The sequence below is a fragment of the Vombatus ursinus genome, unplaced genomic scaffold, assembly GCF_900497805.2.
Source record: "Vombatus ursinus unplaced genomic scaffold, bare-nosed wombat genome assembly UNPS02000546.1, whole genome shotgun sequence".
Classification (NCBI taxonomy): domain Eukaryota; kingdom Metazoa; phylum Chordata; class Mammalia; order Diprotodontia; family Vombatidae; genus Vombatus; species Vombatus ursinus.
The window spans coordinates 721,246-747,760 of NW_020940324.1; the positions used below are offsets into that span (position 1 = coordinate 721,246).

At 42.1% G+C, this 26,515-nt stretch overlaps 1 protein-coding gene across 1 annotated transcript in view; it reads right to left on the reverse strand.

The window, feature by feature from the left end:
• Positions 1-1,608: 1,608 nt before the first annotated feature.
• The window catches only part of BSG (basigin (Ok blood group)), a 33,164-nt gene continuing 8,257 nt past the window's right edge, over positions 1,609-26,515 (reverse strand). The window contains exons 2-8 of the mRNA XM_027859209.1: positions 24,700-24,856; positions 17,939-18,021; positions 12,304-12,443; positions 11,594-11,870; positions 6,997-7,021; positions 5,236-5,305; positions 1,609-2,923 (exon numbers count right to left, since the gene is read on the reverse strand). Of these exons, the coding sequence (XP_027715010.1) occupies positions 5,242-5,305; positions 6,997-7,021; positions 11,594-11,870; positions 12,304-12,443; positions 17,939-18,021; positions 24,700-24,856 (746 nt within the window). The 3' untranslated portion in view covers positions 1,609-2,923; positions 5,236-5,241. The remainder of the gene's footprint in view (positions 2,924-5,235; positions 5,306-6,996; positions 7,022-11,593; positions 11,871-12,303; positions 12,444-17,938; positions 18,022-24,699; positions 24,857-26,515) is intronic.

Below are 26,515 nucleotides of genomic sequence, written 5' to 3' on the forward strand. Positions count from 1 at the left end.
CTTTCCTAAAAGTTTTTCAAATGGCATCGCAGAACTCCTAGGAATGTGAAAGCAGAGAACGCCAAGGGCACAATGATTGAATCCAGGAATCTCTGAGTGGGAAGAGTCATAAAGGATCTGGTGCCAACTCGCAGAGCATAGATTGCCCCTTACAAATATCTGCTAAGTGGGCTGTTTGAACACTTCTACTGATAGTCACTGACCTGAGCTGGCTCCCTGCAATTCCTGAGTCCTGATTCTGTTCATGGAGCTATGTAGACTACATCTAACTCTTTCTTTCCTGTGGTCGTCCTTCAGATGCTTGAATAGATAAGTAACACATCCCGGCCATGCTGTTTCAGGCTAAACATTTTTCCTTGAAGTGGATTCAGCTGACCCCACCCCGTCCTGCTCCAGGATCCTCCAAGCACTCTGTACAGTGCACATGGGGGGAGGTCGGTGAACTGTCTGGTGCAGAGAGCTCTGAGAGGACAAAATGGGAGCACCAGCCCTCAAGCATGTCTTGAGGTTCCCAAATATTCCATTTCCGGCCTCTGTTTATCTCCTGCATGCTGGGATGTACTCTTGCACTCTCTTTTGCCCCTCAGAATCAAGCTACTTTGTTTTTCACTGCTGTGGAAACATTCTACCTTCCCAGCAGGATGCAAATTCCTGGAAAACAGGGACCGTTTCATTGTCTTTGTAGCCTCTGTGCCTATCAGATAGCCTTAAAACACAGGAGGCTCTTAAGAAATGTCCAGCAAGTATTTTTTTTTCCTTCTGTTATGTTCTGTTTCCTCTTTCTGGTGGTTCCTATTGGTTCTAATTCTTACCTATAACATTACTAATGTGAAAATATGTTTAACAGGAATGTATATGCATAGCCTATATCAGATTGTGTGCCGTCTTGGGGAGAGAAGGGGAGAAAAATTTAAAACTCAAAAAATTTATGGAAGTGATTGTTGATAATTCAAAATAAATTAAAAAAAAAAAGATCCATTAAAAAAAAGACATGTCCAGCAAGGCTGTAGGAGGTGGGAGTTGCCTTATGCTGCCCCTCTTCTAGCCTTTCCTCTGAGGACACTCACAGCAAGAGATAGGTCAGAGGAAGGTCTCAATCCTCTTACCACCCAAAGCTGTACATCAGCTGGGCACAGCACAGCAAGAAGTGGAAGTCCACTGGCTCTGGAGGAAGGCATTTTGAGGTAAATGAGAGTGATCTGGCCAGAAAATCTCAAGTCAGGAAACTACCTGTTTCAAAAGAATTTTTCACTTTCCCTACAACTGTTAGTCTTAGAGAGTTGCTCAGACTATTGAGAGGTTAAGAGATTTACTTGTCCAGGCTCCAGCAGCTAGTGTGGGTCAACAGCAGAACTAGAGCCTAGGTTTTCTTAGCCTCAAGGAAGGTTCCCTATCCATTTCCTCACGGTGCTTCTAATAATGATAGTTTAATAACTGAAATATTGCTAGCTATGACCATGCCAATCCACTTAATTAGTATCTTGCATCTATTTTATTCTATGCATTGTTTACAAATAAAGAGAAATATTCATTATAAAAAAAATGTCCAGCAAATTAAATCAGACTATATGGAAACTTACACAATTAGGATTACACAGAACACCAAACTGGAAAATGGAAAAAGATGTCTTTATTGATGAAATGTTAACAGGCAGGGGTGCCTCAAAATACTAGGGGAACACTGGCAATCAGCAGAGACTACACATGTATTATGCACTCACAGGTTCCTAGGGCAGATGGGGATAAGGAGCCAACATTTCAAGTGGAATAGGTTTTACTGTTTCCTGTCATGTGCACATAAACATAACGAAGTCATACGCATGTCTAGTCTATCAAAACACAATAGTCCCGTGTGGCTGGCTCCACTGTGCCAATGATATTATAACGATACTAAGTAAGTCTGCACAATAAGTTATTACCACAATCACCCTTGCCCTTAGATTTCAGATTCCGCTTTTCACATGGTCTAGCTGGAAGGTAGCATTTTGGAAGAGAAGGCCATGAATGGCAAGCTTGGAACGTGGAGATTAACATAACACTCAAATCTCTGTGAAGCAGGTGGTGTGGGTTTCCCTGCAGGGATATCAAATGTTACACTGCGAACCAAAGGAGCAAGGGACTGTTCAGGGCGTGGGCAAGCGGCCAGCAAGGACATTCAGGGAATACGAGAGGGGCCTTTGTAGCTGCTTGCCCATCACTTATTCTTAACCACTGAGGTCAGATCATATCACACAGAAAAGGTCATTTGAACATCTCCCAAAAAAGGCAAGTAATTGGTTTTTCTTTAAAAAGACAAGACAGCAATTGCTTCAGACAGGCAGGTTTTTAGCAGGATCCATTTTTTAAAGCCACCTCTTTTGATTAGTTGGGCAGAAGCAGATTATGTTCTGCCCGACTGGATGGTCCTCCTCTAAGACACAATATCACACACTCTACCCCTTTAGAAAACGTGGCTAGCCGCTATGGCATCTTCTCCTTTATTGGCAGCTGGGCCTCTAAAAAAAGAAAGGACCCTTCCTGCCAAAAGAACACTCTCCCCAATTCTGTGACTCATTGCCCAGAACAAGGGTAGAGAAATCCAGAAGAGGACAGGCACGCAGACCGTGATATCTATTACCCCACATCCCCAGGGACTGATGCCAGAGATCAGACTGACTGGTGGCCAAAGGACAAAAATTTACATGTAAGGGGGAAAAAAAAAATAAAAAGCAAAAAACCAAAAACATAAAAAAACACCACCCTCCAACAATTTTAAAAAGTACTTGAATTTAAAACATAGTTTGCTATAATTTGGTGAAGACAGCTTGGATTTTGCAAGGTACATTAGGAATATACTCCATGCTACATTGCAAAGAAACACACACACACAAACACACACACACACAAACACATCCATCCAGGCGAAGTGTTCATCAGAAGTCACCTAGGGGAGAAAACAATGAAGAGAATTTTCTGGTTTTTTCCATTTATAAAGTTCTGATTAACTGGTTAGTTTCTGGCTACTCTTACTTTACACCCCCATCTTTTCACTGCTGATCCTCTGAAACTGTGAGGAATAAGTGGAATAAGGGAAAAATGAAGAGATACAAATCCATCAGTTGAAACTTCTGATGAAAATGAGCCCTATTTACTAGCTATACCATCAAGGACAATAATGTTAAGAGTCCTCCCAACCTCCAACTTTATTTTATAAAGGAGAAAACTGTGGTTCAGAAGTATAGTGACTTACTCAAGGTCATCTGTCAAGTTAGTGGTAGAGCAAAGACTGGAACCCAGGTCTCCTGATTCCAAGAGATAATTTTTTCCCCCAATTATTCCTTATATTCTAGGACACAACTCATATTTTTTACTCAGCTCTCACAATGGCCTCGTGTAATGGAAAGAGCACTAGTCAGATGGCTTGGGATCATGTCATATATAACCAATGCAATCTCATGAGAATCTTTCTCAGGGCCTCAGTTTCCTTATCAGTAAAAGGAGAATATTGTGACATGTCAATGAGGTGTTTGTAAGACACAAATGACATGTAAAAAGCACTCTCTATTTGTAAGCAATTATTTCTATTCACAAAAAATTCCTACATTTTACACAACAGACACGTGCCTATTTGTGAGCAATCGACACTGTTATTTAGATCATATGTACTGACTTTTTACTTTAAGGAATCTTTGAGCAAAGCTAAACTCGATCCCTAATTTATGATGAATGAAACCAAACTCACATGGGAACCAAAAGCTGAAATAAATCCTACTAACTCCTCAAGCTCTCTCCCCCTCTTTGTCCCCCTCCCCTTCTCTTTAGAGCCAGCTTGTGGGAGGCAGCATGGTACAGCATAGAGAGCTGGCCTCGAAGCCAAAGAAGACCTGGGTTCAAGTGCCATTACCTCTCAGTGCTCTGGGCACAGAAGACTCAAAAGGTGTAGAGGGAACTTCCTCACTTGGGAGTTCCCTATACTGATGAAACCAAAGGTCCTGTCCCTATCCCAATCTGACCTAAGAGACCAGCTCAAGCTGGACACCCAAACCAGAACAAAATTAGATTGATATCTCTGAACTAAACCAATACTTTTATTTTAAGCTTCTCAGTTATCTACTGGAGCAAAGCTAAATTTCAAAATATACTGGGGAATTAGAAAAAGTAGGAAACACCTGTGCCAAGCCAGACCATAATAAAAACCTATTTGTATTTGCTTTATTATTTATTGTGAGTGTGTTCAGATCACAATGTCAGGCAGGAAGATCTTAGGGTGTTTAAGCTCACTCCTTATTACAGACAGGGAAGGTACTTACTCGCCCAAAGTCATTCACTGAAGATGACTGAAGATTATAAACTTATGGAAGAAACGGGGAAAACATTCCAAAATAACACGACCCAAGGGGCACAGTTTAGAATCATAGCCCTTTTTTTGAAAGTAGGAAGATTCTTTTTTTTTTTTTTTTTTTGGTGAGGGAACTGGGGTTAAGTGATTTGCTGAGGGTCACACAGCTAGTAAGTGTCAAGTGTCGGGTCTGAGGCCGGATTTGAACTCAGGTCCTCTTGACTCCAGGCCCGGTGCTCTACCCACTGTGCCACCCAGCTACCCTGAGTACAGGAAGATTCTTTGTTTTTGTTTTTTTGTTAGGCAATGGGGTTAAGTGACTTTGCCTAGGGTCACATAGCTAGTGAGTGTTATGTGTCTGAAGCTGGATTTGAACTCAGGTCCTCCTGACTCCAAGACCGGTGGCTCTACCCACTGTGTCACTTCGCTGCCCACCTTTTTTTGTCTGTTTTTTCTTTTTTTGCTAGGCAATGGGGTTAAGTGACTTGCCCAGAGGAAGATTCTCTAGAGATCCTTCTAGTCCAAGCCTCTCGCTGGAGCGGGTTGAGGCCCAAACAGATAAATCGATTTGCCCCCAGGTTACTCCAAGGCAGCAGCTGTGCCAGGGCCAGCTCAAGGCAGCAAACAACAAGGTCCCTTTCCATTACATGACAGATCTGTTTGCCCATCTATAAAACAAGGGGATCTGACCAGATGTTCTCCATGGTCATTTTTTTGTTCTAAGCCTTAATGAATCTGAAATTGTGGGTGCCGAGTTGGGTTTTTAAGGACACTTTCAATATCCCAGTAGAGAGTGATCTTGTCTTTATGAGAAGGTGGATGCCAGTGGAGATGACAAGTTGACTTGGCAGGCTTTCCAATCAACGCCCTTCCACTACTCTAAGCTTATTAAGAAGGAAAAGAAGGAAGAGCCTCACCTTTGCTCAGTTGCCATTTCTCTGACGAACGTTCTGTCTATCTTTGTCATTTGAAGACACAGCACTTTTCCTAGGAAGATAGAAGAAGAGAACCTCTTGGCATACTTGGAAAACAGGAAGCCTGGGCAGAAAGCCAATTATCTACTGGCCTATATCTCTGCCCCCTTTTGTGGCTAAACTCCTTGAGAAGGCTGTCTAGCATCAGGGCCTCCACTTCTTTCCTTTTACTCTCTTTTTAAATCTTTAATATCTGGTTTCCAACCAAAACATTCCACCAAAACTGCTCTCTCCAAAGTTCCTAATGACTGGTAATTACCCAGTCTGTTGGTGTTTCCTCAGCCCTCAGCCTTCCTGACCTCTCTGCAGCCTTTGACACCATCCATCACCCTCTTCTCCTTCCCATTCTCTCCTCTCTAGGTTCTCTCCTGGTTCTCCTTCTCCCAGTCTGACCAAAGCTCAGTCTCCTTTGCTGGATTCTCCTCCAGCCTGCTAACCGTGTGCTTTGTCCTGAGCCCTCTTCTCTATTCACTTGGTGGTCTCAGCAGCTCCCATGGAGTCAATGATCATTGCAAAGCAAGATGACTGTCAGATCTATTTGTCCAGCCCTAACTTCTCTCCTAACTTTCAGTCCCACATTCAGATGCCTACTGGACATCTCACAGACCTATTAAACTTGCTCAAGGGTGGATTCATACATTCTCCCTAGCCTCCCAATCCCGGTCAAGGACACCACACTCTTCTAGTCACCCAAGGCATGCAACCTGGGCGGCATCTCTGGATATTCTGTCTCGACCCCTCCCATCCAATCAGTCGAGAAGTCCTGTTGTTTCTATCCTTGCCATGCTGCTCGAACAGGCCCCCTTCTGTCTTCCTGCAACACAGTCACTCTGGTATGAGCGCTCATCACCTCATGCCTAGATTCTGCAATAGCCTGCTGGCTGGCCTCCCTGTCTCAAGTCTCTTCCCACCCCTAATCCACCTTCAACTTAGCTGTCAAAAAGATCATCCAAAAGTACACGTTTACGCATATCCTTCCTCCCTCCCACTCCATTCTAAACTCCCTATTACCTCAAGACCAAGGATGGAATCCTGTTTGGCCTCTTCCTACCTTTCTAGTTTCCTTATACTTTATCCCCCCTGACCCCCACCCCCACCCCCACCGTACTCTTTGATCCAATGACATTGGCTTCCTTGGGTTCTTCAAACATAATGCTCTATCTCCTGACTCCAAGCATTTTCCCTATCATTTCTCTTCCTCCTCATCTTGGCCTCCCCCACTTCCTTCAAGTCTCAGCCAAAGGCCCGCCTTCTGCAAGAAGTCTTTCCCAGTACTGCTTAATCTCAGTGCCTTCCCATTAAGACTACCCCAGTTTATCCAGAATGTATCTCCATGTTGTCTTCCCATTAGACTGGAAGCTCCTTGAGGACAGGGACTGCGTCTTGCCTTTCTTTGTATCCCAGTGCTTAGCACGACGCCTAGCATACAATAAGAACTTAAAAAATGCCAGCTGACTCAAATGGGTGAATCTAAAATGTACTAAAAAGAGGCACCAAAACTATGTGAGTCAAGATGGAGAAGGGGTCACTGAATAAGGTGTCTCACCTCGTAAGTAGCACCCGAAAATTACCCGACAGGAACAGCATTCACTTCTTACTAGTTATGGCATTCTCAGTTCTCTTCTGCACTATTTTCACAGGCCTGGCCCCCAAACCCTAAAAAGTGGCTCCTGCCCATTTCTACTATGACCAACCCGTACTTACAGTGGTGCAGAGCCGCCATCCTCATCTTCTCAAGCAAGGGGTAACCAAGAGGAGAGAAAAATGAAAAGTGTTAGAATTAGTCCACGACTGTGCTATTCCTACTACTGATCAGTTCTCCCCTGTATCTTCATTTTCCTAGCTCCTAGTAAATGACACAAGCTTGCCCAAGAGAACATACCTCAGTTATAAAAGAATCTGGGTGGAAAAGTACCTTAGAGATCATTGAGTCCAATCCTCTCATTTCACACACAAGGAAATCTGAAGCCCATAAAGGGAAGTAACTCACTGTGGTTATAAAGGGAACCAGAAGAGGGGCTCCCACTAGGAGGCAGGTTTTCGCATTCCTGGTCCGGTCTAATGTGTATGTGAGCCCCACCCCCCTGGGATGAATTTATGTTTGAAAAAGCGGCCACAAGGTCCTGGAAGCTACTGAGGTAAGGGGGCTACAGCGTGTTGCCTTACAAGGGCACCCCATGCCACTAGCTTCTTAAAGGTTCTGAATGACGACCTCACCGTGAGAAACTGACTTTAACACCAGCATATTATGTGACCTTGGACAAATCAATTCCCTTATCTGGTCTCATTTTCCTTCATAAAAATCTGGGATTTTTTAGGTCTAAATCCCATGGAAAAAATGGAGGAGTTGGACTAGACAATCTCTAAGGTCCTTCCAAAATGTTTCTGAATGTAACTCATTTTTAAGCTCATAAGCTCCCTCTGACAGAGGGAGGGTAAAAGATTAGCTTCTCTATTTTTTAGAGAAGACAGACAAACACACAAGGTCCCAAGGGCACAATACAAACATAGTCTCCACGATGTCATGCACTCCGACAGGACAGGATGCCCAACACCTTCTGGAGGCCAGAGTGGACACACAAGTCGTTTAGTGACTCTTGGGTATGCTAGTCACTGAGATCTGAAAATCATCCAATGAGTAAGAAAGGGGAAGAATAAGAGTTCGAATTGTAGACATCTGTGAGAGGCAACCAATTCTCTGCTCATACCACCACCCCAAAGTGTGCTGATAGCTTTCAGTTAATATTGGATACATGCAGACAAGGAAAGTGTGAAGGACAGGATGCCCATGGCATTCATGCTTCAAGCAGGCACAGTGCAGCCTGGGAGTTGCTGTCTTGGCTCAGGTTTCCTGAGAGTTAAGTGAAAGCTCCCAGCAGGGGGGGTAAAGTCATGCAAAAAGTCAAAGAGTTCATGCTTAGTGACTCAAACAGCTGATGTGACGGCTGAAGCCGGAATGACAACTGGAGGTGCCATTCACTTACCACGTGGGGGTTCAGCTAGCAGCAGAAGCAAGGAGGAAAAAACAAATGAAAAGTGAAGCAGTCGTCACTCTGACCTGGACTGCTGGTCTTCTACTGACCTCTGACAACAAACTCCACAGAACTAGAAACAGCTAGTTTAAGAACAGGTGCTGTTACCCACCAAGCAATGCAGGAACAGGGGAATGCCCTTTTGAGTCTTATGTTCTTCCAACTAGGAATAGCCCCTCCAGAGCCATCTCCATCACTTAACAGGAGGTAGAAATCTGCCAATGAAAAAGTTGGAACTCCTCGAGAAAATCTCGCATCCCTAGCCTAACAGATTTTTCTCAGCTAAATGAAAAGTACCTTCATTTATTCAGCTGAAGAAAAAATTAACACCTGCCCCCCCCTCAAAAAAAAAAACCACCTAGATGGTCCAGAAGGGAGAGACAGGCCCTCCCTTTTCCTCCCCCTCCAACAAAACGTGTAAGTGGGAAGGAGGCTGAAGAGCCTGAATGCTCAGACCTCCCCAAGGAAGGGGATTTTGTCATTCACATGTGGGGATGTCCTGAACAGCAGAATCTTCAAGATCAAAGGGACCCAAAGGTAACCCAGGTCCAATTCTTACCTGATAGAATCTCCTTTCACAACAACATTGCAAGAAGTCATCTAGTCCCTCCTTGAAATATTTCCAGTTAAAGGTAACCCACTCTACTGAGCCAATCCAGAAGAGGGAGGGGCATCTAATGTCAGAGGGATACTGGGCCCGAATTTAACTCCCACCTCCTGAGTCCTCGTTCTGAATTAGAACAAGTCTCTTGCCTGACAATCCTTTAGACACTTGAAGACAACAATCACCTTCCCACTTAGCTCCTTTCTTTTCTTCCCATGTTCCTTATCTGGCCTTCATTTGTATCTCCCCTATCTTAGTCACCTTTTTCCGGACCTACTTTTCTTCCTTGTTCATGTTTCTTTGAAAAGAAGCTGCCCAAGCTGAAATCCTCTGGGTGCTGTCTGATTAGTGCAGAAGGTGGAGAGGCTATAGCATGTCCCTCGTGCCTCAAACAGCACCCTTCTCTCAGCATTTTTAGTGGCTATGTAACACTGTTGATTTGTACTGAGCTCATACCTTTACTAAAATTCCAAAGTCTTGTAATGATAAAAATGCTGAATATAATAGATCGAGAGGCGGCTAGGTGGCTCAGTGAATAAAGCATTGGCCCTGGAATCAGGAGGCCCTGAGTTCAAATCCGGCCTCAGACACATAACACTCACTAGCTGTGTGACTTTGGGCAAGTCACTTACCCCCAATTCCCTCACCAAAAACAAACAAACAAACAAACAAACAAAAAAAACCCAAAAACCAACCAAACAAAAAAATACAAAACAAAAAAAAAAGAAAACAAAAAAAAAAAACAAGCAAAAAAATCCCCTAAAACTAAGGCAGGGTTTGTTGATAACCCCTCATTCCTAATTTCCTACCAATCGTATTGTCCCCACAGTTCAGCTCTATAACCAGTCATACTGATTTCATTCATGATGTAGAGCTCTGGCAACTAATCATAACTTGTTCCTCACCTACATAGTCCTGTTATTTGTTTTATATTCCCCAAAAACTATAAAAGGGAGCCATCCCTTCCAGCTGGGGTCTTAGCTTTTGCTAAAGAGGCTGAGATCCTATTGGTAAATTCATGCTTTACTAATAAATCATCATGCTTGGAATTTTGTTCCTCAGTTTATCTTAAATTTAACTATTACAGAGGAGACAAATTAGAAGGCTATTGAAATATTTCAGGTGAAATTTGATGAAGGCCTGAACTATGTCATAAAATGTGGAAATGGGGGCAGCTAGGTAGCGCAGTGGATAGAGCTCCAGCCTTGGAGTCAGGAGGATGTGAGTTCAAATTCAGCCTCAGACACAACACTTACTAGCGGTGTGACTTTCGGCAAGTCACTTAACCCCAATTCCTTCACAAAAAAAAAGAAAAAAGAAAAGGAAAAAAAAGAAAAAAAAGAAAAATGAAAAAACAAAAAACCCCTCAAAACTAAAATCAAAAAACAAAATAGATCTAAAGAGAAAGCCCTGAAGCATGCTAGAGACGACTGCATGTCTGGATATTTAAAAAGCTATAAATACACCCATGTATTGTCATCATCCTACTCATGAGGTCCCACCTTTGACCAGAAGGATATGAGAGGCTTTGTTAGAAGTTTCACTAAAATCTATATATTCAGCATCTTTTACATTTCCCTGATATGTCAGTATAGTAACCTTAAAAAAAAAAAAAGAAAGAAATCAAGTTCCTCTTCAGGTTATGAGGAAATGAGGCCAATTCCTCTTTCAGATCTAACATAATCCTTTTCTGCTACAATTTGGGCCCGTCCTATAAGGAGAGGGAAGGAACCTGGGATTTCTCACTCCTCACTGAGGCACCAGATCTCCAACTGACAACAAAGGAACTGAGTCAGAGAGGATGACTGACTTACCCAAATTCACAAAGTCAGACTTGTAACCTTTTGTCCAAAGTTCTTTTCAACAGACTACTGTTTGCCAAAGGAGGGCCTGGGAGTATTTGGCTTGGGTCATGCATAAGCCCCAGGGCTATGAAATATAACGAGGATGAAAGAACAGGGACCAGCAGTGAAAATATTTTGCAGAAGCTTGGGGACAAACACTTTTAAAAATACATGCACAAGCTTTCAGCAAAGAAAATTCAAGGACAGAATTTAAAGGGCAGCTTAAAAATCACATGCTGAGTACTGGTACTTAGCAAAACCATAGCATGTTAGAGCTAGAAGGGAACTGAACACATAAAACACTGAATGTCTAAACCAGAAGGAGCTTTAGAGAGCATCTAATTTTACAGGTGGGGAAAATGAGAGCCAGAGAGAAAAAGGGTTATGTCCAGTCACTCAGTGAATGAGAACTTAGGTCCCCTCTCCTGACTGCCTAGCTGCTGATCTTTCCACTACATCTCCCAAACCGCACATCCACTGCTGTCTGTCTGCACTTCCATTGCTCCCCACTGTCCAAGCTCCGTGAAGATGAGATTTTTCTTTCAAGTGCCCACTATGAATAGACAGTAAGACAGATCTATATCTATATTTCTATTCATCTCTGCATCTATTACAGCATCCAGAATGAGAAGTCATTCAACACGTAGCTGCTGAATTGTTCTGGAGAAGAAACCTTTGAAAAGACTCAAGACTTCATCTTGTTTATGGAAGCTGCTGGTCTAGAGTATGGCGTTCTGTGTGGAAGCCTGATTAAGTACTCTACCAATTATTCCCTTGCCCTTCTCTTCCCAGCTTGTACACCGAATAAAGAAGCCCCTCACCTTCTGATAAATCATCCGGCTTCCTCCTCTTCTCATAGATGAAGATGATGGTGACCAGGACCAGCACCTCTGCCACAATGCCCAGGAAGGGCCAGAGAGCAGCCAGACGGCTGCGGACCTTCAGGGTGATGGCAGCAGAATCGGAGCCCTCAGAGTTGGTGGCATTGCAGATGTATGTTCCAGGATCCTTCTCCAAATCTGCGGTTTGAATCTGCAGCTCGGTTTTTTCAGGGGTCGATGTTATGTAGTACCTCTCATCAGTACCATTCACAAGGCTCTGTAAAGAAGGAGGAGTCATCATCAAAGAAAGAACGGTGACTTAGAGACCAGCATTCCCAAAAGGCATCATGGAACAACAGAAAGAGAAGTCAGAGTTCTGAAATCACAGAACCTGGCTTCCAATTTTGGCTCTGCCACTTACTTTCCACCTATGAGATTCTGGGCAAGTTGCAGCTTTTCTGGGCCATAGACTCCTTCCCAGAAACATGAGAGATAAGAGAAGACCTCTTCGGTCCTTTCCAAATCTTAATCTACGCTCTTCTAACCCCACCTACACTAACTAGCTATGTGACCTGATCCTCTGCTCTCTCATTGGTAAAATGGAGAGAAATCTGTGATTCTAATACCTGCCCCGACTACATGGAAGGCCTTTGTAGACTGCAAAGCCCCGAGATTATAAGTAGTTCCCAGATACCCAGTGTGATACTTACTATAGTATTTCCAGGCTCATATTGTTTGTACCAATTCCACTGTTGGATAGAGGGATATGAGTGACTCTTACACGTAAGCATTATAGTGTCTCCCTCATTCCCATGTTCTGACTTCTTGTTAATCAAAATCTTTGGGGGACCTAAAAGGAGGGGAAAGTGTGAGATTAAAAATACAATTATTCAGTGCCCAAACCCGGGCCTCCAAATGTGTCAGCAGCCTCTCAACACCCTAGAGGCAGGACATCTACGTCTCCTCCCAGCTCTGCCAGAAGCTAAGTGACCTAGTTTCAGAATTCCCTCTCAGATTCTGTATCAAATTAATAGTAGAGCTCCTCCAGCAACCAAGTTCAAATGAGGGAGTGTGCAGGTTCCTCCCGCCTCAGGACAGGTGGATGCAATCCATCCTCCCTGCTCCCGAACCCTTGCACACCTACACGTTCACTCCAACTCCCATCCAGCCCACCACCACCCGCTTCAGTGATCACTGTGCCCATTTCACTGTTGCTTTGGAATTAGTCTGCTTGACAAAAATTGCTTTGCAACTTCAAACTTTAGTTTTTTCCTGATAAACATATCGTGCTGCTATGAGAGATGCTCTAGAACTCAAAATGACAGCCCCTCACCCTCAAGGGCATTCCCTGAACAGTCACACAAAACCATGAAGAAGACCACACGCTTTAACTGCCCAAGTTTGATGCCAACATCGTCCATAGCATTTGACCAGCTTTTCATTGCTGCTCAGCGAGCGTTTTGGTCCCTGTACACATCCATTGCTTTCCCATTAACTGGCTTCCTTCTCAGGGCTCTCTAATCTCTTTGGGTATATTATTCCTTGGTACATGCTCAAACTTTTCAACCAACATTCCTCCCACTGCCTCAAGTCAACAGAGCAGCCTGGTTCTGCTCAGAAGATGCCTCCTCCCTGTTGCCAAACACTCACTATTTACATCCTCAACTCACAGGGACAGGAGGGGCAGGCAGTCGAGATGCCTTGCTCCTTCCTACCTTCCCAAATCACTTCTCTAACAACAGAAACGCCTTTCCTCTTTCAAGGTCCATTTACTGCATTTGTACCACCGTATCATCATATCAACCTTGTTGCTGTGCATCTACTAATTTCCAGGTAACTTTTAAATTAATTCAGTGGCACACTATTTCTGTCTCTCTCCCTTCACCCCTGGGCATTTCAATAATCATGCCAACAGCCCCTCCAGAAACCCGCTGTCACTTCTCCTGCCCCAATGAGCCATTTCCCTCTACTTCTACATCACACAGATGTGGGCACACTTTGGACCTCACCATCTCTCAGGACTACACCCCTTCCAAGATTCAACGCACAAAGTAAGGGCTCGACGCTTGTTAACTGCTCCAATATTGTCTCCCACCACTGCTACCTCTCACACTCCACCCTCATCATGACGTTTCATTCCGTATTTTCTTATCCCGCTCCTCTGTTCTGGCTTCACTTGTTTCCATGTCCAGCTGTGACCACATGGTCTGCCACTGTAATGACTCACTAGTCACTACCCTAGAATCCTTTGCTACACTGACCTTTCAGCAATCCTGATAGGGGAATCCTTTTTGCTTTCCGTTAATTGGCTTTCTAATCACAAGAGTAATCCCCAACAGATTTTTCTAGTTCTATTATATGGCTGTTGAACATGAGCGGAATATCAATTGAGTTTAATCAAATTCTTGGTATGTAACCTTGGCTGGGCACTCACTGCTATTCAGTTCCACTCTACTCCTAATTCTGGATAGCAGCTTTCCCAAGACTTCTTCTCTTTTTTGCCAACAATCCCAACACTGTCTCCACACACTCATATAGAGAGGTAGATAGTTATCTCTACAACTCACCTAGACTAACTGTAGAGACCTGTGCTCAATTCCATTCCCTTGATTCCTCCAGGACCTTGGTCTAGCAATTGTCCAACCATTACACACACACACACACACACACACACACACACACACACACTCACTCTCTCTCTCACACACACTTACTTGAACTTAACATTAAATAATGAACACTGCCATATACAAAACAGATCACAACAAGGATTGTATATGAAATCAGTGTTCATTATAGTCTTTTAAAAGGATACAGCACCTGCCCTGAAGTCAGGAAGTCCTGAAGTCAAATCTGGCCTCAGACACTTGACATTTACTAGCTGTGTGACCCTGGGCAAGTCACTTAAACCCATTGCCTAGCCAAAACAGACAAACAAAAAGATCCATCACCTTCCCTTTACCCCCCACCCTCCATGTTTGTTTGCTCTTCACACACCCACTTTTGCCTCCTTTCTACAATCGGTATACTCCTTTTCCTCCCATCTTAAAACTTTCAGAACAGAATCAATCCAGTCCCAGGCCCTCTATTTTATTTAACTCCATCAATGCCCTTTAAAAACAATACAGGTTGTGGGGGTGGCTAGGTGGCCCAGTGGATAGAGCACCGGCCCTGGATTCAGGAGGACCTGAGTTCAAATCCGGCCTCAGACACATAACACTTACTAGCTGTGTGACCCTGGGCAAGTCACTTAACCCCATTGCCTAACCAAAACAAAACAAAACAAAACAAAAAAAAACCAATACAGGTTTCTAAAGAAAGAGTTGTTTCTTCTCTCTTTCATACAGCTCCCGCTCAAATAAATGCACCTTTCTAGGTTTCTCTTAAGTCATGTATCTCCATTTCAGACTTAGTAGTCAGCTCTGTTCTTTTCATCAGGAATGCCCCCAAAGCATTAAATTTTTAAAAATTTAATTAAAAAATTCTTTAAATGGCTTTTAATGAAGTAGTAAAAGGTTTTTTCTCCCTGTAGGATTCTCGGCCGTGTAAATTATTCTTGGTTGTAAGCCTGTATCTTTTGCCACCTTTAGAAACTTTGTATTCCAAGATGTGAGACCGACTGCAGTTCCTTGATACTGTACTTGAATTCTTTAGAGTTGTTTGCAGTATTTTTTCTTAAATGTGGAAACTCCAGATTTTGCTATGACATTCCTAGGACTTTTCGTTTTAGAATTTCTTTTAGGAGGTGACTAGCTTGCTCTCTGACTCTAATAGATCGGAGTAATTTTCAGTTTATGATTTCTTGAAATACAGTATCCAGGCATTAAAAAGAATTTTTAAGTAAATCGAGAGATTCTCAAGTTATCTGTAGATTTATTTTCCAGGTCAGATGTTTTTTATATTAGCTATCTCACATTTTCTCCTACTGTTTTAGTCTTTTGATTTGTTCTAGTATTTCTCACTATCTCACAAAAGTCATGATTTCTGGAAGTGTCACTCGGGTAAGATTTACTATTTTCTGTTCTAAGCTATTTGCTCTATTTCTAATTCTTTCCTCCAGAGCTTTTATTTTTTAAAACTTTTGCCTCATTTCTTCTAAGTATTCATGTAGTCCTGGGGGGAATTTCTTTTTCCTTTGAATCACTGCTTAAGGTTGTTGGGAAGTTCTTTCCTTCTAGGTTAGATTTTGGGGTATCTCTGGATCTATTATAATTCTTTAGAATGGCCAATATCTTGTTGTGTTTATGCTTATCTCCAGCCTTCATTCCTGAATTGAGCTTTGTGCCAGGGTCAGGCTGAGCTTCTTGATGTACTTTTGGGTGAGTTGCTCAGGCCTACTTAGAACTGTCACCCAAGTTACTGAATTAACTCCACCTCCTGGGACTGGGCCCTTAATTGACCTTTGAGGTTCAGGGAGTCCCAGTTCTGAGTGCTACAGTGACTGTACTGATCACTGCCACTCTCAGTAGCTGACCTCTGAAGGGCTTCTGTAGGAAGGGAGAGTCCTCTGTCCTTTTACTTGTGGACACAGCCAGGCAGGATACACATATTTTTGTTTGCCTGTACTAGTGGTAGTTTTTCTGGAAACTCTCTTTCCTATAGTCCAGGGCTTTTGGCTGACTTTATATAGTTCCAAGGTAGAAGAATTCACTAAGTTTTTTCATTGAAATTCTTGACAATTATGTAGTCTGGCGAAATTTTTGGGTTTTACTAGAGTAGGTGAATGTACTTTTAATCTTTCTGCCATTAATTTCTTCCCAACTACCAAAATTTTTGGTTCCTACCTCCACCTTTCCTAACCTGTCCATTTGACATCTCTTCTCCTTTTACCGCTAAATTTGGAAAAGTTTTCTAGACCAAAAGGCTCTATTTCCTCATTACCTAATCTCTCCTTAATTCTTTACCAAAATTGTCCCTCAGATCTTAGATGTAGTGTTGGAAGGGACCTTACATTGAGTTTCTGCCTCCATCATTCTACAACTACACTAAAATCACAATTTTCTTCATCCTTATTCTCTTTTTTTAGAAGAGCTGACTGCCTTCTCCTACTGGAAAGACTCTCCTCTCTCAGCACCAAAGACCACATTTCCTGGTTCTTGCTTCCTTCTCTGATCACTTCTCCTTGGTTCCTCCCAAACCTTTAATGTGGGGTTTCCCTAAGGGTTTGTCCTTGGCCATTTTTCCTTATACTTTTTACCTTGGCAATTTTATTTACTCCCATGGCTTCAATTACCTCTCTGCTGATGGCACTTGAATCTCACAAAAGATAATTCTGTTCTTTACAAGGTTATATAGGTAAAATAGTATAACAGAATGGCAAATGTACTTGTAATACACAATACCAAAAATGCCAGACTTAATCCCTTTCCTGTTAATGGTTTTGTAAAAACATATTTGACAGAATTAAAATAAATGGGAAAATAGAATTTACTTTACAGAAATCAGCTCTTCAATCAAGAAGGGCTTTACACATTGCTCTATATGTGTAATTGTCTTACAACATCTTGTCAGTTTTTCTACCTGCTAAAGAAAGAACGCTACTGGACCTAGCTAAGTTAACTTCAACATCTGCAAACCAGTTCCTACAGAATTCCCTCCTGTAGAAAAGCATACACAAGACAAACTTACTTTAGTTTAATATGGCCAACAATAAATCCTTTTATTTCTTTTTTCTTTTTTTTTGATGAGGCAATTGGGGTTAAGTGATTCGCCCAGAGTCACACAGATAGTGAGTGTCAGGTATCTGAGGTTGGATTTGAACTCAGGTCCTCCTGACTCCAGGGCCGGTGCTCTATCTACTGCATCACCTAGCTGCCCCAGGCCCTTTATTTCTAAAATACTTTTATTTACTAAGAAAAAGAAAAAAGCTTGAGTTCCTACTCAGTTTTCTACAAGAAATGTTCACCATTGCACATAATGATTTTTCTAAAATTCTCCAAATTTTTTTCTAGTTTGCACAAATTTTCACAGAGGGTCTTCCTGATGTCTTCTGAGGGTCTGACTTTATTTTCTTGGTATCAGGTCTAGGAAGCCTTAGGTTCAGTGTAAAAGTGGGCCCCGGTGGGCTGAACTAGCCTTTCTGAAGGCTACACACACACTCAAGGATTACCCAAAAGGGCATTGAGTATGGACCCTACAAACATCAGGATACCAGTATTTATCCACTTGAAACATTCTCTGAAGAAATAACTTTCAAGAATCATATTTATTACATTCTCATAGGCTCCCTAATGACTTCTTCAAGATTCTCTCAATCCCTTAATCACCAATAAATAAACATTTAGTTAATTAAAATTTACATATATGGTTACTTTCTTCGGGCTATGGTCCATTGACAGATGTTACCTTTTACTTGGACATCAGCCTTTCCTGCAAGTTCTGGAAGAAAAACGCACTGATACTCCCCAGATTTATCATCTGACAAAACCCTGAAAGAAGAAACAGGTATAAGGTAAAGAGGGTAAAAACAACAAGAAAAACAAAAAACCAGACAGCCATAGTCAATTACAGTGGAACTCTAAGGACACAGACATTGAGAGTTTAGCTGGTCAGTACTGTTCCCGAGTATTAAAATTGATACAAATTCCCCCATTTTTTAAAGGACCAAAAAAGTTGAATCTATGTGGAACTCTAAAAAGAAAGCAAATTATAAGCCAAAAATATCACCCAGTTATGAGGCTCTCCTGTACTAATTAAGAAACCTCCAGGAAGGTCTAGAAGATGCCCTCACTTCTCAAGGATTTCAAACAGTTCAGGATTCTAGGTTGCTCTTAATCCCCTTGCTTGCAGAAAAACCTGGTACTTCTGAGAACATGTTTCCCTCCCATCCAGACAGTAGACTAAAGAAACTCAGTCATATGAAGTAAGGAAAACAACACAGCAAAGGCCAAAAGATGTGGAGCTCTATCCCAGGTCTGCCACCAGCTAGCCGTATCCCCCGGGGAAGTCCACACCTTAGTGTTTTCATCTGTAAAAGGCAATAGCTCGACCAGATAATCTCTAACATCCCTTAGAGGGTCAGCATGCTAAGGCTGTAGATTTCTATCACAGTAGAAATGTGTACCGTATAATATACACTGAACACCAATACTCCTTGCCTTTTGAGTACTGCAGTAAAGCACTAGCCTGGGAGTAACAGAGACCTTTTAAAATCCTGCCTCTGATATTCACCAACTCTATGCTAGGCATGGGGAAGACAAAGACAAAAATTAAACAATGTTTGCTCCACAGGGGTTTTTATATTCTATTTGGGGGCGTATTTTATATGTACAGGCAAATATATCCAAATAAAAGTGGATTTTTTTTGGGGGGAGGGGAGAAGGTGTCAGGAAAAGGACATAGTCCTTAAGCTGTGCCTTGAGGGAAGCTAGACATTTGGTGAAGCAATGGAAAGTCATATATGGGGAATAGCAAGAAGGCTAGCTGACCTGAGCCTCAGTTTCTTCATCTGTAAAATGGAGATCACAACAGAAATATCTACTACAAAGGGTTGTTGTCAGATCCTCTGGGATATTACTGTATGTAAAATGTTTTGCCAACTTTGGAGGGCTATATCAATATCAGTTATTCTCCTGCTTTCCAATCACTTCCCTTGGGCTACAGGACGGAAAGCCAATAGGCCATGCACCTAATTAACTAGCCCTGTAAACTAAGAAAACTTTGTTTCATTCATTCCATGAAAGACCAATCTCTTACCATTACCTGCTATAGACAGGGAAGAATTAAAGAGTTATTTTTCTCTATGACTGTTCAAAAACTTTCCCGTTTAAATTTCGAGGGAAACTCATAATTTCTATTATAGCATTTGACATGACAGAACTCAAGGTACTTGCTAGCTACCTTCAAAAAACTTCTGATTCTGTAATTCCAGGGCCCTTTACTGAAAGGGGGCTGAATCTTTTGTGATCACAATGATTTGTTTATTAATTCTACCAGATGTGTATGTTGCCCCCTTCCCAAAAGCCACTCAGCTGAGGAATTGAGGTCAGGTCACTGGAAGAAGGTCAGGTTATAAATACTTTAATTCTCATTTGCCTCCCTGTTGCCATGGGAGGAGGGAGGAGAGGCAATGAGGCCCATCAACTCCTCTACACAAAGGGCATGATGCCTTAGCTCTGAACACCAGCTAGAACTGACGGTAATGAGAAGGGAAGCTTGTTATGCTATTTTAATGGGCTAGTTATTCCCTAGCTTTCACCATTCTACAAAACAGCTATTCACTTTTGGGAATGTTAACCATAAGAGATTCAAATGGAAATACCGATTTCCTCAAAGAGTAGTACGGACAAAATATTACAAGTCCCCCAAATGGCAAAAGTCCATACTAACACAGCAGGATTCTGGTGTGAGACCTCCTACAATTTCCTCCACTACCAGAAACTAAAGCTCAAGAATTTGCTTTCAAGCTTTCTTTGGGCTGTCCCACCTACCCAAAATCCCTTTCTACATCAATCAATAACCATTTGTTAAGCGTCTACTTTGTGCTAAGCACTAAGCTAAACATTAGAGAAACAAAGACACTTTTCTCTTTTTTGTCACTTTTGAAAGAGTCCTTAACCTCAATGAGTTTAACTTTCTCTAACAAGGGAGACAATCTGCACACGTATAAAAATATGTAAAATTGATACAATGTGATTTTTGAAGGTGAGGGCCTTAGCAGCTAAAGAGATTAGGAAAAGTCAAGAGTAGGAAGTCTAAGAGGTGGAGGGAAGAAGGAAGTAGTGGAGGAGACTAGGAGTGCAAAGGCACAGAGAGGGATATGCAATAACAAGCATGAAGAACAGCAAGGCCAGTTTGATGGACCATAGAGCACATAAAAGGGAATAAGATGTAAGAGACTGGGAAGGTAGGTTGCAAAAGGCTTTAAATTCCAAACAAAATAGTTTATATTCTTCCTAGAGGTAAAAGGGAGCCCCTGAGCCTCTGAATTTTAGTGGGCAAGGGAGAGGCATGGGCAGGCCTACACTTGAGGAAAGTTATTTGGCAACCACGTGGAGGATGGGTGGGAGAGGAGACTTGAGGCAGGAAGACTCATTAGAAGGCTAACTTAAACAATCCAGGTACAAGGTGACTAACCTAAGATGGCAGCCATGAAGGTGGAGAGAAGGGGACTGCAAAAGATCCTGTGGAGGCAGAAAGATCTGGCAACTGAATGAATATGCACTGAGAATCGAGTGAGAGAAAGCAGTTAGGGACGAGACCCAGGTTGTGAACCTGGATGACTGGTGGTACCCTCAAGGGAAACAGGAAGTTCAGAATAGGATAGGATCAATGAAAAGATAATCAGTTCAGTTTGGGATAGGTTGAATTCAAGATGCTGATGGGACAACCAGTAAGAACTGCCCAACAGGTAGCTGGTAATGAGGAACAGACACTCGGAATAGAGACTAGGGCTGGAAACAGTCATCTGTGTAGAAACGATAATTAAAACCCACAGGAGTTAATAAGGTCAACTGCAAAAAGAGAAGAGGGCTCAGAACAGAAGCTTCTTAGTGTGATACAGATGATAATCCAGCAAAGATCACAAGAACTGAGATCCAGAGTTGGAGCCAGAAGGGGTTTCAGAGGCCATCTCATCTAAACCCTTCAGTGGACAGGTGAGGAAACTGAGGCCAAAGGAGGCCGTGACTTGCCCAAGGTAACACAGGCAGGAGTACAAAGTGTCAAATGTGATATCTGAATCCAGGACCTCTGGCTTCAGAACCAGTGTGTTTTCCATTGTACTGCTGTGTCCTAAAAGGGAACTAAAAGGGAACAGTCAGGTACAAGAATAGAGAGAGACCAACATCACGAAAACCCAAAGAAGAGGAAGAATCCAGGAAGAGGGCAGTCAAGAGCGTCAAACGCTGCAGAGGTCCTGAGATTCGGCAATTAAAGAGCTCGCTGGTCACTTTGGACAAGGGAGGTTCAGCCGAGTGATGAGGCTGGAGGTCAGCTCGATTTGCAGAGGGTTTAGAAGAGGAAGCAGAGGCACAGTGCAGACATAAGAGGAGAGATGTAGGATGACAGCAAAAGGGGATGGGAAAGTCAGATAAAGATATTCTTTAAGGATGAAAGAGACCTGGGCAGATGGTGAGAAAGTGGAAATTACAGAGAGAACCAATGGTATGGAGGCAATTTACTGGAGAAGACAGAAATGGAAGGGATTAAGGTGCTTGTAAGAAGGGTTTGCCTCAGTGAAGAGATGAGGACCTCATAAGATAATGTAGTGAAGAGTTAGGGATGATATCCAGAGCTTACGAGAAAAGGAGAAAAGAGGAAACTCATGGCAAATGGCTTATATTTTCTCAGTAAAGTAAGAGGCAAGGCCCTCGGCTGAAAGAAACAGCAAGAGGGCACTCAGCAGGCGACTAACTATATGACAAGCTGTGTTAAACCGCACATTTCTTAGCATCTTAGAAAAGACATGTGGACATATGAGGCTCACATCCCTCCAGGTGATTAAAAGTAAATCTCTAGAAAACAGTAAAGCTCTAGAACGATACCGATAGAGAAGCTGGAATGTGGAAGGAATGTTCAACCATATTCTATGAGGAACAGTTAAAGAAACCAGGCATACTTAACACAGAAATGAGCATACCTGGGAGAACACATCTGTGGTCTTCAAACATCCAGAGGGTTGCTCAAAGGAAAAACCCGTTCTGTACAACTAGAGAAACCAGGATCAGGACAAATGCAAGGGGGAGCTTCATTGGGAAAGAGAATTGATCGGTATAGATCAAATAAAATAGGAAGGACAGACTATTGAAAGACTGACCTCACCACTACTGAAGTAGTCTAGCAAAGACTGGATAAGAATCACCTATGGAAGTGACCCTTACCTGAGGCAGAAGGCTAATTGGATCAAATGACCTCTGAGGATACCGATGGAGCTTACCATAGTAAACACTGACTTTCAGCAATGAGTCATTGATTCTCTGTCCCAATTTTAAAATAGGAAGCAGGGCCAGGACACAGAATCTCCGATGGAAGGGACTTCATAAGCCCATCTCCTATTGGTATCAGAACAAGCATGTACTCTATACCACCCCCAGTAAGGACTCGTCCACCTTTGCTTGAAGACCTCGGTGAGAGTGAAACCACTGTGTCCTAAGGCAAACCATTCTTTTGTATAGTTGGAACTGATTTGCTTCTTGGCAGTTTCTCCCCATTGTTCCTAGCTCAAACAAGTCTAATCTCTCTGCTGTAACACAGCCCTCCAAATACCTGAAAACAACTCTCAGGTCAACCCTAAGTCTTTTTCTTTTCTAGGTTAAATATGCCCAATTCCTTCAACCAGCCTTCATATGGTATGATCTCTAGACTCTTCACTATCTCGGTTGCTCCTGCAGCTTACCAAAGTCCTCTTAAAATGGGGCTGCCAGGAATGAACACAATATTCCAGAGGTGGTCTGTCTTTAACATAGTGAGATCACTTGTTTCCTTGTCAGGGATATGATGACTGTCAACATAGCCTAAAAATACAGCCTTTTTGATCGCCATTATCACACTACTGACTCCCTGAAGTTGCAGTCAGTTCACTTAAAAACCTCCAGATCTTTTCCTGGACAAACCGTGGTCTAGCCACATCTACCTTATCTGGTGTTCAACTATCAAAAAGACAAAAACAACTCTTTCCTAGATTTGAAACAATTCCTATTACATTTCATTAGATTCAATCCCAAATTCTACCACATGAGTTCTTAACCCTTTTTTGGACAGCCTAGTAAAACCATTTCCTTATATTCATAACTAAAGAAAATGCTCAATTTCAGTTAGAGGTTTGTGAAAACAAACATGTCACCCCCCCCCATTAAATTTACTTTAAATCTATCTACAAACTCCTTAAAGGTCCAATGACCCCAAGTAAAGAACCCCCACCATCAATCTTTTGGAATCCCCATTCATACTCCTAGCTTTGTCATTACAAATTTGATAAGCATGTCATCTACACCTTTATCCAAATCACTGATAGTCAGAGTCATGATTCCTGGGCCATGTTGCTCAAGCAGACATCAATTACTAATGACTCTTCTTTAGGTCCAGCAGTTCAACTAGTTCCAATTTTACTTCACTACATTATTGTCTAGCTTCCATCTCTACCCCATCCACAAGAATAGCTGGACAGACTGGTAGGGCCTTTGTTCAAACCTAGATAACTCAGATCTACACAGTGGCTAGAAAGAGGAATGGATAGAATCTGGGCTCAGATGCTTGCTAGCTATGTGACCTTGGGCAAGTCACTTAACCTATCTCTATCCACACCCACCCACACCCCCCCCCCCCCACACTTTGCAAACCTTAAAAGTATACGATTATAATTATTAATGCTACTCTGATCTTGGCAAAAACAGAAATGGAGGTCAGTCTGGCACCACCTTTTCTTGATGAAGTCATACCGGCTCTTTATAAAGACAGAATGCTACCTCCTTTCAAGGAGCACAGCATTCAGATCTCTCTGTTTCAACTGGACACTGTTCAAGTCAATCAATGTCAATCCTTCTTTCTAAAATCCTCCTCATGTGGTCTACTCAGGGAATTCTGGGCTTTTTCTATATATAGTTTATGATCTGGCTGAAGTTTTATTATAATCACATATAATAAAACTTGTATGTCTTTTCATGTCTTCAGGCCCTGAACCCCTGAGCTAAAGAGCAGAAACTCTAGTCAAACCTTGAATCTTCCTCAGTGTCTAAGAGTGCTTGCACCTAGTGGGAGCTTATTAAAAACTGACCGAAATTGCTTAAGGTTCGAAAAGACTAGGCAGGGTGGCTTAAGCTGATCTGTTAAAACAAAACACTGGCTTTTCCAAGTATGGATTTGGTTGACGGGCTGGTGTTACTGTGCTTCTGGAAGCCAAGAAATTCCCTAGTTCCCTGGCCTCCCAATCTCAATTCATTTCCTCACTCAACAGCCTCAACTCCCACCCAGTCACACATTCCTCCTTACCTTAGTACATATGATGGATGATGAATTTAGAGGGTTTAGGGATAGGTATTTTGGAGGGTTTTAAAGATATTCATTAAAAATAAAAAAAAAAAATCTTGCTGTAGCCCTTGTGATATCTGAAAAAAACACAATAGAGAAATACTATTTCTGTAACAAGATTAATTTTAAGAAAAACTTACTCATATTCTGTGACCGTACTATCTGATGTATCCTCTTTCAACACCTTGCCACCCTTCAGCCAACGATGACCCTGAATTTGAGTTGAAGCTTGACTCAATCTACAGGTCAGGCGTGTGCTATGGCCAGACACTTCTATTGCCGTCAAAACAGTGCTTCCTACATTTTTACAAAAGAAAAGGACAAAGTTAGTAAAAAATAAATAAATAAATAAATAACAAAAGGATTGGGGGAAAGCCATCATCTAGTCAAATTCAGATTTTTTTTTTAAAATTCTCTCCCCACTTTCATTCTTACCTTCTTATCCCCCATTAATTTTTTATAGTTTTCTACTTTATAGGGGTACAGGCTTCATTGTTGAAGCCTAGAGACCAAAGTTTTGAGTAGAGACTATATTAAAAAACTATTTTTTACATAGGCAGGTTGCATTCCTAGCCATTCTCATAACAGGCATATTCTCAAGGAAAAGTTAACTGATTTTAATCCCAAAATAAATTTGAGTCCTTTCTGCAGGAAGACACTTTACCTCTAATAAACAAATACATCCTTGTGAGCAATAGGTTAATAGTTACACATTCATGACTTTATTTTTACTTCAGCCTCAGAAACCTTTAAAATTAGGCTAACATGAAAATGGGCTTTGGCTTCCTCCACATCTGTAAAATGATGGTGACACCAGCTGTCAGAAGGGCCTCAAAGGATTGTGTTGATCAAATTAGGTATACGTAAAGCACTTCACAAACCTTGAAGCATTAAATCGATATCAGTTCTAATTATTACTAAAAGTTATTTTTAAGGAATAAATAAAAATTTTTTGAAAAACATCCTCAAGAAGCCGAAATTCTCCCCACAAACAAATAACTGCCATGACATACACAAGTCTACCCTCCTATTATGCCCAGGTCACCCTGGTACCACCCAACGAACTGTTCATACAGGGCTGAAAAATGTTCTTTGTTTTGATCACCTGGCACAGCTCCACTATACTGTGCAACTGGGTTTGCACTATCAGCCAAGGAACATTTTAAATCATTTGGCTGCAACAGCTTTGAATGTTAAAAAGCTGTCTTAGGAAATCAAATATAATTCAAAGAGTACAGTGTTCCCAAAGCAGTAACCTATTTTTAGAGTAGATCCAATATTGGGAAAACCCTCCTACTTCAAAACTCAGACTTTCAGCTCTGTATGCAAGGTTGGTTCACAACACCAAGAACTATGATCTACTTGAGTAACATAGAAATGGCCATTTCAAAAATGGTTGGATCATCTGGAAAAAGGCAGGATTCCTCTGAATGCAAGGCAGAGTATTCATAGAAGAAAAAACGGAAGGACTAGTTTGCTGGTAATAGTTAAAACAAAGCCCTTAAACAGAATCAAGACTCTGAATCTGCAAACACAGAACAGGACAACTTGAGGCATGGAACAGTTCTAGGCCTTTGGAATCCAGCACAAGATGGTCAGAGAGCATTTTATATCAAAGTCACACAACCCTTTTTGAGCAGGGCCTCAGTGGTAAGGGAATGAGAGGGAGAGTCACAGAAGGAAAGAAGTTTCTCAGGTCTACAAAGCCAAAGCAGGGAAGTGAGGAGGGACAATGGGCCAGAAAGCCACAGGGCACAGGTGGGAGGTGGTGCACTGCAAACTTCAGACATCCAAAGAATGTGGAGTCTGGTCAAGTGCTTCAGCCCAGCCACTCACGTTCGATGACAATTACGTTTGCTTGGGAACGAACCCACTTGATTTTGGGACTCTTCGACAAGTGGTTGCGGTCAGGGTCGTTGCTGGCCCGACACTCATATGTGCCAGAGTCGCTGATTG